This window comes from Cryptomeria japonica, chromosome 1 (genome assembly GCF_030272615.1).
Source record: "Cryptomeria japonica chromosome 1, Sugi_1.0, whole genome shotgun sequence".
Classification (NCBI taxonomy): domain Eukaryota; kingdom Viridiplantae; phylum Streptophyta; class Pinopsida; order Cupressales; family Cupressaceae; genus Cryptomeria; species Cryptomeria japonica.
Window position 1 is genome coordinate 16,754,629 of NC_081405.1, and position 15,571 is coordinate 16,770,199.

The following is a 15,571-nucleotide window of genomic DNA, read 5'->3' on the forward strand; positions in this document are numbered from 1 at the left end:
GGCACTGAATATTTTATTTCATTCTTCTTTTTGCTTTGTCTTTTTTAGTTTTACTTTTGTTTGATTTTTTTTTTTAAGTTTTTTGTTTTGAATTCCAAAATTTTATTTTATTTTGATAAATAAATAAATGTTTGTTTATTCATAATATTTAAGAATAATGAATATTTATCAAAACATTCGAGTTTACGAATTTTGTAAAGTGTATTTGAAATTTGTAATATTTATGGTAATTTTATTATTTAGCACATGCATGATATGTGGTATTCTGAACCTAATTCCTTTTGTAGGCTACAAATTTATATATGATTTCTTTTTCCTTTTTTTGTACGCACACACCTAGAATATACCCAGCTCCTCATAAAAATGTCCCATACCAGCATACCATACAGACAAATCCATACCATAACCCGATTCTGATCCAGCAGCTTAGATGAAATATAAATGTCCTTCAAGGACCAGCTGAAATATTTGGACACTTTTAGAGATGTAAATTTATTTTTTCCCAAAAAAAAAAATTCCAAATTTCTGAACACCCATTTTCCAAAACAGAAATTGATTCACACTTCAAATTCACAAGTAGGAAGACTGCCATTGTATTCAGGACCATGAAAAATTATTGTACTTCTAATTTGTCCAAAAAAACTCACCAGGGGGGGTTTGTGTCTGCAATGGTGTTGCATCAATTTCACTTTGAAGTGATGTATCCCTCATTGGGGGATAAATAGATTGAGATGAAGCCACCTTCCGTCCTCTTTTCTTGTTTGAAAAACCATATGTTTCAAGCTGTTTCTGAAGTTGTTCTGTTTTCTCCTTTCAAGATAGGAAGAATCACACACGACTCATCAATTTCAATTCCATTATAACATGAGAAATACAGATTTTTTTGAAAAAATAAATCTCTATCAGCCTACATAATTCATTTGCAGTAAAGAGTGAAAACAAAATCTAGTTAGTACTTGACATGGCTTCCCCATGCTTCTAATATTTCCTTCTTTGCATTGTCATGTACCACTTTCATTAGTTATGATTAAGAAAAACAGACAGAAAGACAACTTTACATTCTAATACAGATTAAGAATTCAACCGAAAAAATGATGCATTTTTTAAAAGGAAGAAAATCAAAGACCAAGTCTAGTAAACTTTGGTTGTAGCCTGGATCCTTGGAAATCAGATATATCAAGCCATTGATACACAAGATTCATGGCTATTTAACCTCTAACTCATAGATTGCTCCCAATCAATTTATCATTCCAACAGCACACACTCAATAGACAGAAATAACAAGAATAAGAACATAAATGTACACATCATTAGCATGACCATGCAACATGCTCATCTAAAAGTGGGGGCAAGATTAGCACAAATCCAACTTAATATAGATTTGATATGTGCTGAACATGGTACCCTGGAGACCCATCTCCCACCCCATGAGATGCGTCTAGGAGATGGAGGCACATCTCTAGTACCAGAGATGCAATGTCCCCTTATATTAGAACTCAGGAAGAAGGGAACAATTGACTTGTAAATCAATTGCAAGAGACTTCTTCTTATAAAAAAAACTCTATATCCTTATGAAATATTGATAATGCTGATAACAAATACTTATAGAATGATAATGGATCAATTCTGAAGTATCTGATAATATAAGTAATATGTATAATCTGCAAATAATAATGTGGATTGGATGGTAGATCGCTGCTGCGTCTGATATGACTTGAGGAATTGTGCAAGGTCTGGATGTTCCAATCTGCAGAAGTATAGAGAGATCTCTGCTCTTCCTGATGTGTCAATGTGGGATATATGCTACAAGACTCCTTCTTGATGATAGCAATAATGCTATAAAATGTTGTCTCTGATATGGCAATAACAATATACTAATATTCTTCTCCAATCACCTATAACAATGAAGGATGATTGCTGTTTCCGATTATGACTTGGGAAATATGCAATGTGTGGTGCTATCTCTGATTTATCCTTTGAGTTTGAACTATGCAACCTATTTGACACCGAAGGCAAATGCTCAATTGAGCAGATCCAAATATGGATACAAATAATAAACAAAGACAAAATCCAATGATACCCTTGAGAATGGGATTTACAAATAAAGTAAGCCCACTAATTGCACTTTCTACCATATTTACCAAATCCACACAACCCTGGTCTGGATTCAGTCCTGTCAGAATGTTTTTGAGATGAACAGAATCATTCAGATCCAGAACAGAACTTCTTTATTATAATTACGTAAGAGAATAAACTCCATAAAAATATAAAAGTGTAATTAAAAAAGGCAAGTTCAGGGCAAATTCAGGACAACACTTTGAAAGAGTATAGATTTATTTTTTAATTTTCTTTTTGGAACTGGACATTTTTCAGAACTCCCAAATTTACAGAATTTAACCCTTAAATGAGACCATACCTAAATCTCCTGCCACTAAGATAATACAACATCCTGTTTCAGACAGCATGTTGATTTTGGTGCTGCTTGTTAACTTCATACATTCAATTCTTATAGGCTTAATTGATAGCTCCCTGTACAGTCTTACCTCGGGTCAAAGTGATTATTTCCATCTCAATTCGAAGGGCATTCTTTCAGTGAATGTCCACCACTGACATATACAAGAAATGCATTCCTAGATTAAATCATTATGACCTTCTGTCTTGTGAGTTGAACACTAAACTTCTTTCTTTTTCTTCTTCATTCTTCTTTAAAGATTTAAACAAGATAAACTCTTTGGACATCTGCATCATATCTTTCCACAATGCTTCAACTGGCCTTATCAGAGACATAATATTTCCCCGTTCTTATTAGTGAATGTTGTATGCTTCTGGATTAAACTATGAGATTTTTTGTTTTGTGTTTTTTTTTTAACAAATGACACTGTTTAATCCAGAAGCATACAACATTCACTTGGCCTTATGTTCTGGATTAAATTGCAAGATTTTTTTATTTTATTAAAAAAAAAAACTCACATGGTTTAATCCAGAAGTATACAACATTCAATTGGCTTTACATTTTTCTTGGTCAGAATCACTGATCACTCATAACTTTAATCTTGTCTTGTCTTTGCTTTGTTGCTCTATCATTATCTGGTTCCTCACAACCCCTTACCATACTCAATGCCTAACCTTCCAAACCACCACCTCTAATGCCAACGAAAATACCTTAGCCATCTATCCCTAGAATTGATTCAGCAGAAACAAAGCAAACCAAAAAAATTCTACCTAAACCTTCCCACACTCTCAAATCCTGCCTTGCTATTCTTGTACCCAACATTCACATTAGCACTCTAATCCATCAGTGCACCCTTCTTGCCGCCCTTGGCCACCTCCATTGAATTATATTACTTTTTGGCCTTGGCGATAATAATAAAAATCAAAATTCCAACCTAAAGTAAGAAGAAATTTATTTTTTTGGAAGTGGTCATATTTTGATTTGGGATCTCTTACAAGTTTTTTCAACCTTTATCTTGATACAGCAGCAGAATATATGGAGAGGAGAGCTTAATGTCAACTTTTATAGCTTATTTGTAGTGGAAACTTTTATTTCAAATTTATGTTTGATGAGTTTAAAAATACAAACTCATAAGTGGTAATAGGCATACCAAAGTTCTTCTGTGGCATGAAATTAACTTCAAGATATTAATGTCAACTTTGAAAGTTTTATACTTCTGCATAAGAAGGATTTTACCATGGTGTGTTCTATCACTTAACAAAATTAGATCAGAGGATCAATAGATGAGTAGATGAGAACTTGGATGCATATATATATCACTACAAGCATTCTCATTGCAAACTTACATACAATTTTTACCAATGATAGAAAAAACACACACATTACCACTTGGAGAAAACTCACAAATTGCAATATTTTTAACAAAAGCACAGATTGGGATTTATCAATAAGCAGTACAATATGGAGTTTAATGTACCTTTTCTGAAGCCATAATGACCGACATCTGGGATAGGTGTCCTTCCGCTGTTCCAGGTGCACAAAAATGAAAATAAAAATAAAGGAGAATCCCAGCCAGTATAACAAATCTTTAGGAAACTTCTAATGCAAAAAGAAATCACAGATAGCATAGTTATAAGAAAATAAACCAATTCCAAACTAGTTACAACAAATTATAATCTCACCACATCTACCATTTTAAAGAGAAAACATGGTGAAGGTAAGAAATATTGACAATGATCTATGTTTACCAAATTCATTTAAACGGATTTACAAATACTCATTTCTATTTGAGACATGTTGTACGCTCAAGTTTTCTGTTTACATTAAGCAAACATAAACAAGAAGTGAGCTATAAATAGTTTAAAATGGCATTAGCTACTGATTAATATATGAACAAGTCATACTGCAGATAATCTTGTAAATAAATTTCTTGGGAAGCATATTTCAAGTCTAAACAATCACAAATGGAGAGATGGTTCAATTCAGTAAAAGGATGTCTAGTAGTGAAATGTATCAATTTGTTAAATCCCCTGTGCCTGCACAAACAAACAGAGACATCCATGTCTACACATGTCTGAACGTATCAAAACAGATGCAAACATTTATCTCTTTTTGTAATGTCAATTTAAATCAATATTTAACTATCAAGAACCATGCATGCCAGCAGATCCAGATCCAGTTCACCAATTTTGAGTTGGATCATCTCTAGTCTGATAGGTGAATCCATATCCATAACCTATAGAGACAGAGCTCATTGCATATAGAGTAGTGTAATAACCCGCAGCGAAGACAGCAGGAGAAGAAACAGTACCATATTGATCAATGTTACACACCTCTCTTGATAATGATGAAACTTCACATTTGTTGTCAAATGTATCAAACTATGGATTTCTAAATTCAACATTACATAAACGGTAAACCCATAATAAGTACTTTTGATTGTCTTTTTCTTTTACCATTTTAAGAAAATAAAAACAAGACACTGTTTTTATGTTGTTTGCAATAGTTCTCATGGAGGAATTTATAGACTCACTCACTATCAACTGTCTCCACATTCTCTCCATCCTTGGGTCTATGCAGAGAGAGAAAATGACCCACTATGTGCTCATCTTTCAAAAATAATGATATAAATAGATTTCCACTGTAGCTTCTCCATGAGCATGTATTTACAGATAGATCATAGATGTATGTTGTATGCATACGTGAGCATATGATTGTATGTTGCAAACCTACATGTTACTAGTACTTTATATCTTCTAGTGTTCTGAACTGCAAGTTGTGAAAATGAAATACTGTTCCTGCATTTTGGTTTCCATTTCAAAACTAACCTACCATATTTCAACCAACCAATGTTTGGTAATAAGATGGTAGAAAGCCCAATAGTAAAGCAACAAAGAAAAAAAGTCTCAAAGCAAGCAATTCTTTGTGAAATCTTCCTGTAATGCAAGGGAGTTCATCACTTAAACAATCCATTCTAAGAAGTCACCTTGATTGAGTCCGTATAGATCAATAGATATTCTGATAATTTGGATGTAGATTGAAACCACCTTCGAAATCAACGCACTAATATTTGAAATCTAAGTAAGGATTTTTTAAATTTTAAATGTTATTAATTTGTTTTCTTATTGCTGTATTCATTTTCAAATAAAATATGCAAAAAAATTACTAAGTGCAATTTTTTGCATCCTGTTGTGCGTTGCACACGCTCCCTGTCGCCGACAGGGTCCCCCTTCCTGTTTTGAGCCTTTTGTCTTTGCCCTGCTGAGTTTCGCGTAGAGTGTCTCGCGTCTTTTCGAGCGAGTCTGCGACTGGTTCGTAAAGTGATGATGTCAAGGAAATGAGCCGATGAATCCATCCGGCTAGTCTAGCCCTCGGGCACGAATGCCGAGAGTTTGTTCGAAATTTTGAAAATCGCCTTGGATAGGCGTAAGGTGATGGAAATTGGCGAGGCCCGCCAAGCAAGAGCAGTATGTCTAAAGGTCGCACGAGGACCAAAGTCGCTGTTTTTTTTCGCACGAAGAGCTATGAAGTAGATTGCGTAAGGTTTGTCTCCGCGATGTTTGTGGGATTGGAGTAAAGGATGATTTTCACCTGCTGATGAAGGATCGAATTTCCTAACTAAAATGCCAAGGCTGCGAAACCTGCCCAAATGCCTTGAAATTCTGAAGCCTCCGAAATCCAAGTTTGTAGACCTGGCGAAAATTGGTCTGGAGTCTGAAATTTTGCTTAAGTTCCCAAAATCGCCTTATGGACTGAATTTCAGACCCAGAGGCCAAAAGTTAAAATTTCACAAGGTTTAAAAGGTTGCTAAAATCGCCCAGGGGGCCGAATTTCAGACCCTAGGGCGAAAATTTCAAAATTCAAAATCTATTACTTGGTCCGAAATTCACTTGAAATGCTCAAATTCGGACCTTGGAACGAAAACTGGAGAATGTGAAATAAGGCGAAAATTGCAAAAAGCTCCTCCAGGTCCGAAATTTGTTCTAGACGCCCATTTTCGGACCCTAGCTCCGAAATTTCAAAATAATGACAAATCGCAAAAGATGTCGAGAGCTCCGAAGTTTGCAAAAGGATGGTCAAGGTCCGAAATTTGCCTTAAGCATCCATTTTCGGACCCTGAGGGATAAATGGGAAAGTCTATTGAGTTTGAAAAAACGCGTTTAGGTCCGAAGTTCCTTTTAAAATTTGCCAAAAATGTTAAAAGGTCCGAAATCACTTAAAGTCCTCATTTTCGGACCCTGGGGCGTGTTTGCCCTCTCGAGTAAACGATTAAATGCAGAAAGTAAATGCACAGAACATAATGGAAATATATTAAATAACCAGCCTCTGTATTAATTCCACAGTCCATGTACAATAAGTGCTTATAACATTACATCTGACATGACTAACATGATCATACTTCGAAGAAAAGGTACACAATATATAATACCCGAAGGGGTGCGACACAACCGTCGCGACTCCAACTACCTACCCGTCGGCTAACTAACTGACCGCCGTAACTCATTATTACCAACGACAACATAAACATAATATAACAACATAACATAATGATTATTCCCGGCAACATCATCCCCCCCAAGAAAAGAAGTCGACTCCGACGACTTACTACAAAATAGAGATGAACGGCAGGAACTACTGATGCCAGTCGGGCCCGGATCTTATACACTAGCTGCGTCCTCGCCTGAAAACCCTTTTCTGCTACCATCCAATGCTCAAGTGCGGATTTCACCAATATTGCTTCCTTTGCCATCATAGTCCTCCTGTGCCTAACCCAAACTTGTCTGCAAAACACGTTTTTTAGTCTCAGCTTCCACCAACTGCTACTCAAATGATACTATCTCCCTAGCCAATTTGTCCTCGATAGCCACCCGTGCTGCTCTCCTGACATCCAACTCCTGGGTACGCTGAACTAAGTCTCACGCGACTATTGCCTCCAACCTGGTGGTCAGCTCCTCCCGAGCCCTCTGTGCATCCACCAAGGCAACCTCACGTCCAGCCGAGACATACTCTGAGTTCCTCAAAGCGTACCAGTCATGCCTGGAGGTGGCCACAATCCACTGGCACAAATGCTAGGAGACACCTCAAATCCTCCATCACACTACCCAAAGGCTAAAAACTGAACTGAATAACTCCCTGGTGTCATACAACTGTGCGGACCTGCAATGCCTTCCCTCAAACTTTGTTTGTTCCCAACCTCCAAATCCGTCTCCCTCTACGGCTTATGGCTTCCCCGCCAATGCTTAGCTGCAGGCTTCTTTCTCACAGTACGGACAACCCCAACACTTCCCGTGCTATTCTGTAGCTCAAAAATAAACTGGGGGTCTGGGGGCAACGCCCCCAGCAGGGTCGAGGGGCGCTGCCCCTCGCGGGGTCTAGGGCAGCGCCCCAATGCGGTCGAGGGGCAGCGCCCCTCGCGGGGTCCTGGGGCAGCGCCTCCGCCGCCAACACCAATTTGCAACCCTCAGAACCATACGAAAGTCCATGGTGCACAACATTTCTATGATATTTTAAGATGCCAAAAACCCTTCTTTTCCACTTTGAATTTCCAGTGTCCTAGCTTCAAACTCCAACGAATCATTTTAAATCTGGTCGTCGTCGTTTTTTTTTTTTGTTTTTTTCTTTTTCTTTTCGGCACTATAATGTCCCCGATGGCACCCCGGCCATACAACCTCCCTGTACAGTCAACAACAGCACTGGCACCTCCGATCGTGCGGCCTACACCCCTCCACCGTACAGCGAACCATGACGACAGAGCGGCTGCGCGGCTTTGTGCCGCTTTGTGTGCAGCGTATGCTGCTGTGCAAGGGTTTATGCTGGGTGTGCGGTTGACCACCGCACGATGGCATCCACCGTCGGTAGTCCCCACCGGTGTGACCACCTTCGATGGTTCCACCGTCGGTAGTCCCCACCGGTGTGACCACCTTCGATGGTTCCACCGCACAGTGGTCCCACCTTCGGTGGAGCCGATGGCCTAACGTCTTTCTTTTTCTTTTTTCTTTTTTTCAGCCGTACGGTCATCTATCGTACGGCCCCGTACGGTGGTTTTTTCACAATTTTTTTCAGCCGTACAGCTAACTGTCTCGTACGACCGTACGGTTTTTTTTTTGGTTTTTTTTAAGTTGTCTAGAGAGTCTTCGGCTCGGGTCCCCTGTCTCTGGGATCGCCCTTCATCCTTCTCAGTTTTCCTCGCCCAAAAGTCTCCTGCTTTTGTCCCGTGCCTCTCGAGTCGCCTGCCCGGCCTCTCGGGTCCCCTTCCATCCTCTCGGGTCCCCCTTCGATCCTCTCGGGTCCCCCTTCGATCCTCTCGGGTCCCCCTTCGGGCTCTCGGGTGTCCGTCCGGCCTCTCGGGTCCCCTGCGCGCTTTGCGTGGTAGGGTTTCAATTTGTACCCGTTGGTGGCCAATCTATTTTCAATGTCCATCCGAAGACCTGGAAACACAAATTCTATAGGGACCACAGTCTCCTTCCCGTACATAAGAAGAAGAAGAATAATAAAGATTTTGAAGACTGCGGTCTTCCACACAGGGTTCCAATCGTTGCCAACACTCTTCGGATTATCTACGTCGCCAGGGTTTGGGGCGTCTCCCTTCCAATATTCTTTGTATTCCGGCAGGTACACCTCTGTTGGTTGCTCTGGTTCCTCTACTTCGAGCCTGTAGCTTTGGAACATTTCGTAATCCTCCATTTGCCAGTGGAAGAGCCCGTTAAGTGAGCATACCTCATCTTCAGAACATCCCTCCAATTCGAGCACCCCTTCACTGTTCGGCTCCATCGTGTTCTTACCCTTGCTTTCATCGGGACCCCCTTCCCCTTTATTAGAGTCCTCTGAGTCCGAGTCGGAAGAGGCAAGCTCTTCGCCGACATCTTGGGTGTGTAGGTCAATGGTATATTTCCGCCCTCCCTTCTCCATGGAAAGTGTATTTTTCTTCCAGTTGTGGTTTACCCTCACGTTGATCAACCACACTCTCCCCAGGATGGCGTCATAGCCTTTCTTCTTCGAGGGAATAACCACGAAGTCTAACAAGAATGGTTGTGTACCAATTGTCACTTGCTAGGCCATCAACAGGCCGAGTGGTTTAATGTCGTGTTGGTCCGCTCCCACCAGGTTGAATGTGGGTGGCCACAGGTTGGGCTTCCCCAACCGCTTCCATGTTTCTTCTGGTAGTACATTCACCCCAGATCCCCCGTCTACAATGGTGTCCTTCAGAATGGTCCCACGGATACCCATTTCTACCACAGCTGGGTGTCTACCACTGCTCAAGGCTAGTAACATCGGGTCAGTCAAAGGGCTGACGGAAACCTCCACCTATGGTGTACTCTTCGAAGCGGTGGTGGGAACCCCTACCTGTGGTGCACTCGACGATGCGGTGGCGGAAACCCCTAACTGTGGTGCACTCGATAATGCGGTGGCGGGAACCCCTACCTGTCGTGCACTCGACAATGCGGTGCTTTGCACATTGGTAAGGATGGCAGTCCTCAATTGTGGCATAGAGTCTAGAAGGTCTTTTACCTTTATCGGCACCTCTATCTGCAAGATTTGCCCAATGATGTTATTTTCCATTTCTGTACGGGATGATGTACTCGCCACCTCGTTGTCCCGTCGTTCGGTCGTCATCTCACGTTCAATATTGGCCTTTGCCTCCCGTAATCTCTCCTCCGTACAGGGGTCGGGATAAGTGGCTTTTTTCGTCTGGGCGCGGGTGATTGCCAGTACTTCTTTCTCACCAGTCTTCTCAGCCTTCTCAATGTTGAAGAGATTAACCCCTGCTTGCCGGCAATTTGCGTCCTCATGGTCGCCTGGCCCACACCAACGGCAGAGGTGCTGAGGGGCGGCTCCCTTCGTGCAATCACGGGCGAAGTGCCCCCACTGATTATAGGCCCTACATTGGATAATTGGCCAACCCTTGGCGTCATACTGGATACGGCTTCCGTTATTGTTATTGTTGCTATTCTTTCCGCTGCCACGTCTGTTGTCCCGATATCCTCCAGATGATGCCGTTGTGTTAGTATGTTGGCCGGTACCTGCTGGTGCGGATGTTGTGGCATGCTCCGTGAACAGCACCTGGTTCATTTGCATACTTCAGGTTTTCATGTTGTATGGGCACTCCTTGGTGGAGTGTCCCATCACTTGGCAAATCTCGCAGAATGCCTTCTTTTGGCAAGTACCCTTTGTGTGCCCTTCCTCTTTGCACTCAGTGCACCATATGTCCCCTTCGTTCTGACCAGTGCTTCTCATTATTTTGAATTCTTTTCTCATTCGCTCCATGTCTTTCTATAGCGCTTGCACCCATTTGCCAGCCTCATCGTCGCTGCTACTTTCCTGTGAAGAGTCATCGTCCTCGGATGCAGATTTATTACTTTTCTTCTTCTTTGATGTTTTGTGTTCGCTCTCCAGGTCCATCGCCCTTTTATAAGCGTTGTCATATGATGTCGGGGGTACAATTTTCATCTTCCTCCGTAGGGAGGATTTCAACCCTTCAACAAACCATCGTTTCTTCAATCCATCTGCGGGTTGGCTTTCCATTTTACCCAAGAGGTCTTTTAGCCTCCGACTGTATGCCCGTACTGTCTCCCTGGTACCTTGTTTGGTACTGTATATCTCCGTTACAATTTCATTGTCATCACGGAGCAACCAAAACTCCTCCGTGAATTCCTTCTGTAGGTTGGCCCACGTTGCCACTTTTTGCTTATCTATATCGGAGTACCAATCTATGGCAACTCCACGTAACGTGGCTAGGAACTACTGTACCCAGTCATTCTGGTCTGTCACCCCGTTGGCAGACCAAATGGTTTCACATGTACGGCAGTGCCGTAAGGGGTCTTCCTTGTCGTCCCCTGTGAACTTTGGTAATTTTTGTTTACTCGCCATCCCTAGTCATCTTCCTGGGGGCGGTTGTGTCTGTGTCTATGGCCCTGTGCTGCTTCCTCTGGTGGCGTTGGTGGTGTGTCCTGCGTGGACAACTGGAGGTACGGTGTTTTGCCCGTCCTGTGTGGCACTTACACCCGTACGGTTGCCCTCCCCTTCGCTCTCACACGTGCCCACTCTCGCTTCCCGTTGGTGATCTTCACTCCGTGGCGTAAGGGATAAGTTTCTAAACTGATCCCGAGTCTCCTCGACTAGATTTCGCCGTAACCTTGTTTCTTCTAAAAATTCTTCGTGGCTGAGTGTCCTACGATGATCTGGCGACGCGTAGAAATTTCTGTCGGCCTCTGCACCCTCCGTGACACCTTCTCCTTTCCCTTTGGGCAACCCTACGACAGTGTAATTCTCTCTATCTATCTCTACCTCCGCAACCTCCGTGACACCTCCTGGGTTCCCTTCAGGCAACCCCTCGGCCGGTCATCCCTCGGCAAGCTGCCTTAGCCTACGCCTTCGTTCTATCTGCTATCTGAGATTCAACACGGTTTGTGCCACTTCCCATTCGTCACTCTGTATCTTTTTATTTTTGTCCTTATTTAGTCTATTGGGCATAAGTCACTTCCATACACAGCAAACACACGCCATGTACACAAAAAAAAATTTATTATTTTTATTTTTATTTTGCCTTTCGGCCAATATTTATATCACCAGTGTGTCGAGATTATTACAAGGTTCAATTTCCCCTTCGCCTCTTTCCATCACGCTCTCCGTCCCACAACGATTGTTCCCTTTGCGCGTCATCGGCCTCTGGGTAAATCTCACCGACAGGTAGGCCCGTTGTGTCCATGCGCCATCCGTGTCTTCCGTTCCCGAGTTCGTCTAGGCAACGGCACCAAATGTTTGCCCTCTCGGGTAAACGGTTAAATGCAGAAAGTAAATGCACAGAACATAATGGAAATATATTAAATAACCAGCCTCTGTATTAATTCCACAGTCCATGTACAATAAGTGCTTATAACATTACATCTGACACGACTAACATGATCATACTTCGAAGAAAAGGTACACAATATATAATACCCAAAGGGGTGCGACACAACCGTCGCGACTCCAACTACCTACCCGTTGGCTAACTAACTGACCGCCGTAACTCATTATTACCGACGACAACATAAACATAATATAACAACATAACATAATGATTATTCCCAGCAACAAGGCGAAATATGAAAAGTATGAAAAGCGTCGAAAGTTGCAAAAAACGCGTTGAGGTCCGAAGTTCGCTTTATAACCCCAAATTCGGACCCTTGCTCCGAAATTTCAAAGAGCATCAATTTTGCATAATACGTCTTTTGGTCCGAAATTCACATTAAATCCTAAAAATCAAACCCTGGAGCCGAAAGTGAAAGGCGATGAAATTAGCGAAAACATCCGATAGCCCCGAGATTTGCAAAAACATTCCCTAGGTCCGAAATTTCGATAAATGCAAGACGCTGAGAACTCCGAAGTTTGTCTCAAAATGACGAAATACACTTCAAAATGCCCAACGCTACAGCAGGTTAAAAAATCGCGAACTCTCCAAATCATAGAAGGTGTTAAAGCTCCGAAGTTCGAAGGGGCGATAGCATGCAAATATAGGCGTTTAGGTCCGAAGTTTTGAAAATTCGCGAAGCATGCTAAGTGCTCCAAAGGTCTCCAGTTCGAAAACCCCAGGACCTCCGAAATTCGCCAAAGGGTTGGAAATCTCCAAGCTCGCAAGGGACGTTGAAGCTCTGAGGTTCATGCGGGCTGGGTAAAGGCAAAATTCAAATTTCAAGGGGCCTCCAAAACTCTCCAAGGTCCGAAAGTAAGATGATAAACGCCATTCAAATCTGATAAACCCCCCCCTCCACGATGTCGCTTTTCACATAAAGGAGACCACGTCCGATTTTGTAAGGCAAAGGAGGCTCATTTCGCGCAATCCAAGGTAATTCAAGGTAAAACGTTGTATAATCTATTCCAAGGCATTCAAATTCAGATTGCCAATTACCCAAGGTAAAACCATTTAAAATGATAAATTCTCCTTCGTCCAATAACCAAAAAAAAAAAAAAATTTAAATCAAAGAGATAACCGTTGGAATTCAAAACTTTGCAGAATCGTCCATTCGTCTTCACGCAGCAAAGTCAGGCAATCTCTCGCCATCCACTCTCATCGAGTAAGTACACTTTGTCTCGTATGAACATCTGAAATACTTATAAATCGAATAGACAAATGCGTGGAATTTGATCAAAATGCTTGAATTTTTGAAATCTGCATCTCTTTCGCTTGTAAAACGTTGTTCAAAGTAATCAAAATTTAGAATTCACTCCTAAGGTTTAACCAGAAATTGCATTTTCAAACTTAGGAGAACTTTTCATGCTTTGTCTCTGTTGAAAATTAATTCAAAGTCCAGAAAGCATTAAGTATAAATTTGCAATCAAAAATCTTCATGAATGTTGTGGTTCAAATTGATTACGCCCTTTTAGCTAGAAATGTCGCTCCATGTCCAATCTAAATTTTAAATTAACCCTAGCATGCTGGAATATTTTCTATCTAACCTGCCTTACATCTTTTGTATCACCTCGTAATCTGCGTCCGACTATGCAAGATAAATGCCTAAATCGGCGGTAGAATCATCAAAAATGCCCGCTACAGCCGAGACATCGCAAGCATCCAAATCAGATATCCCACGCAAGGTAGAAAGGATGAAGTATCAATATCAGAGGGGAGGATTGAGGGAGTCAAAAGTGCAGAGCGTCTGGGACAATGTCAGTGATACCGACCTTGGCCATATTGACATTCAAGACTTCAGGAATCGGGTCTTCTCACCTAACGCATATGGCAAGCCTAGACAAATGGTGGAAAGTGGCATCACCCAAGCGGCAGGATTTCCTCCAGTAGTACAGAACTATGAGCTAGTGGTAGAGGTTGCCCGGCATTATGAGCCAAATTCCAGATTGGTGCTCCTCGAGAACATGACCATCGCCAACTTCACTCCCGAAGCCATTGGCGATGCATTTGACATCCCCTTTCCAAACAATCCCACAGCTACAACCATAGATGAAGCACAAGGGGCATATGATATGAATCCAACCCGATGCAAAGCACTGATCAACGAAGAGTGGTACAAGGAGAAAAGGCCTTCAAGCGCCAGAATTGTGAAAAAGACCCCCAGGAGTGATTTTCATAATGAACATGGGGATATGGTCACATTACTCAACCGAGTTATGGGACTCCCTAAATCCAACTACTTTGAAGAGTGGATGTTCTATTTCACAGAGCAAGTCTTCGCTGGGAAGTCTAAATTCGACTAGGCCCAGATCATAAGCGACAACATTCACACCTAGCTGATAAAGCTTGAAACAAAGAAATACTTCACCATGACCTCTTATTTGGTCTATATGTTCGCTAAGAACCAGCCACTGCCAGGATTGATAATGAAAGGTGAAATCGGGAATGGGCCTGGTCAGGTGAAGGTCTATGATTGTTACCCGCAACTGCACTACCAAGATATAGCTCAAAGGGAAAAGAGCAACCCAGCTTATGTAGTTGGCCAGTATGAGCGCCTCAATGACGCCTTCACAATGCGCCTGGTCAGGCTAATGCAGGGAGGATTATACATAAGGCTCTCAGAGCAAGCTACTACTCTAGTACAGAGGTATGGAGCCTGGTTCATTCAATTCCCAAGGTTCTCCTACATCTGAATAGCTGGCTTTGATGGTGCCCCTCTCCGACTCCCACGGTACCCAACCGACAAAGTAATTCTTATGGAGGTTGCAAGGCAGTCACACCCGGCCGGCATCTTACTCCGAGAAAGCAAGCAGGCTGGATTCACATTCCCCATGATCATAGGCAACCATGATGTCCACTTGAAGACCCCTACCCTAGCAGAGGAGTCCCTTGCAGAGTTGGCCTCTTATGGCCTACAGGACCATTTTCCAAGAAAATATTTCGATCATGATAATCTGGCGAAAAGAGCCTATGGTAGGCGGTATAGAGCAAAGGAATCAGTTGAAGACTATTGGAAGAATTGCTCTGATGACTACGAGGTCAAGAGGCGGGATTATTCTAAACTAAGTGTGCACCAAATGCGACTCTTTGAATACCGTCGGGTCCCACATCAGCTCACAAATTCAGGGAATTGCCTCCAGGTCCAGGAATTTGAAGCAGTAAGGCATCTCTTGCCAGGCGTCGATTGGTCCTCGAACCCAATCACTGATTTTGAGGCAGTCATGGCAGCC

The 15,571-nt window shown here is 42.2% G+C and overlaps 1 protein-coding gene across 1 annotated transcript in view; it reads right to left on the reverse strand.

Annotated features, from left to right (window-relative positions):
* The window catches only part of LOC131068204 (uncharacterized), a 128,633-nt gene that overhangs the window by 4,407 nt on the left and 108,655 nt on the right, over positions 1–15,571 (reverse strand). The window contains exons 4-5 of the mRNA XM_058003384.2: positions 3,930–3,976; positions 648–810 (exon numbers count right to left, since the gene is read on the reverse strand). Coding sequence (XP_057859367.2) covers positions 648–810; positions 3,930–3,976 — 210 coding nt within the window. The remainder of the gene's footprint in view (positions 1–647; positions 811–3,929; positions 3,977–15,571) is intronic.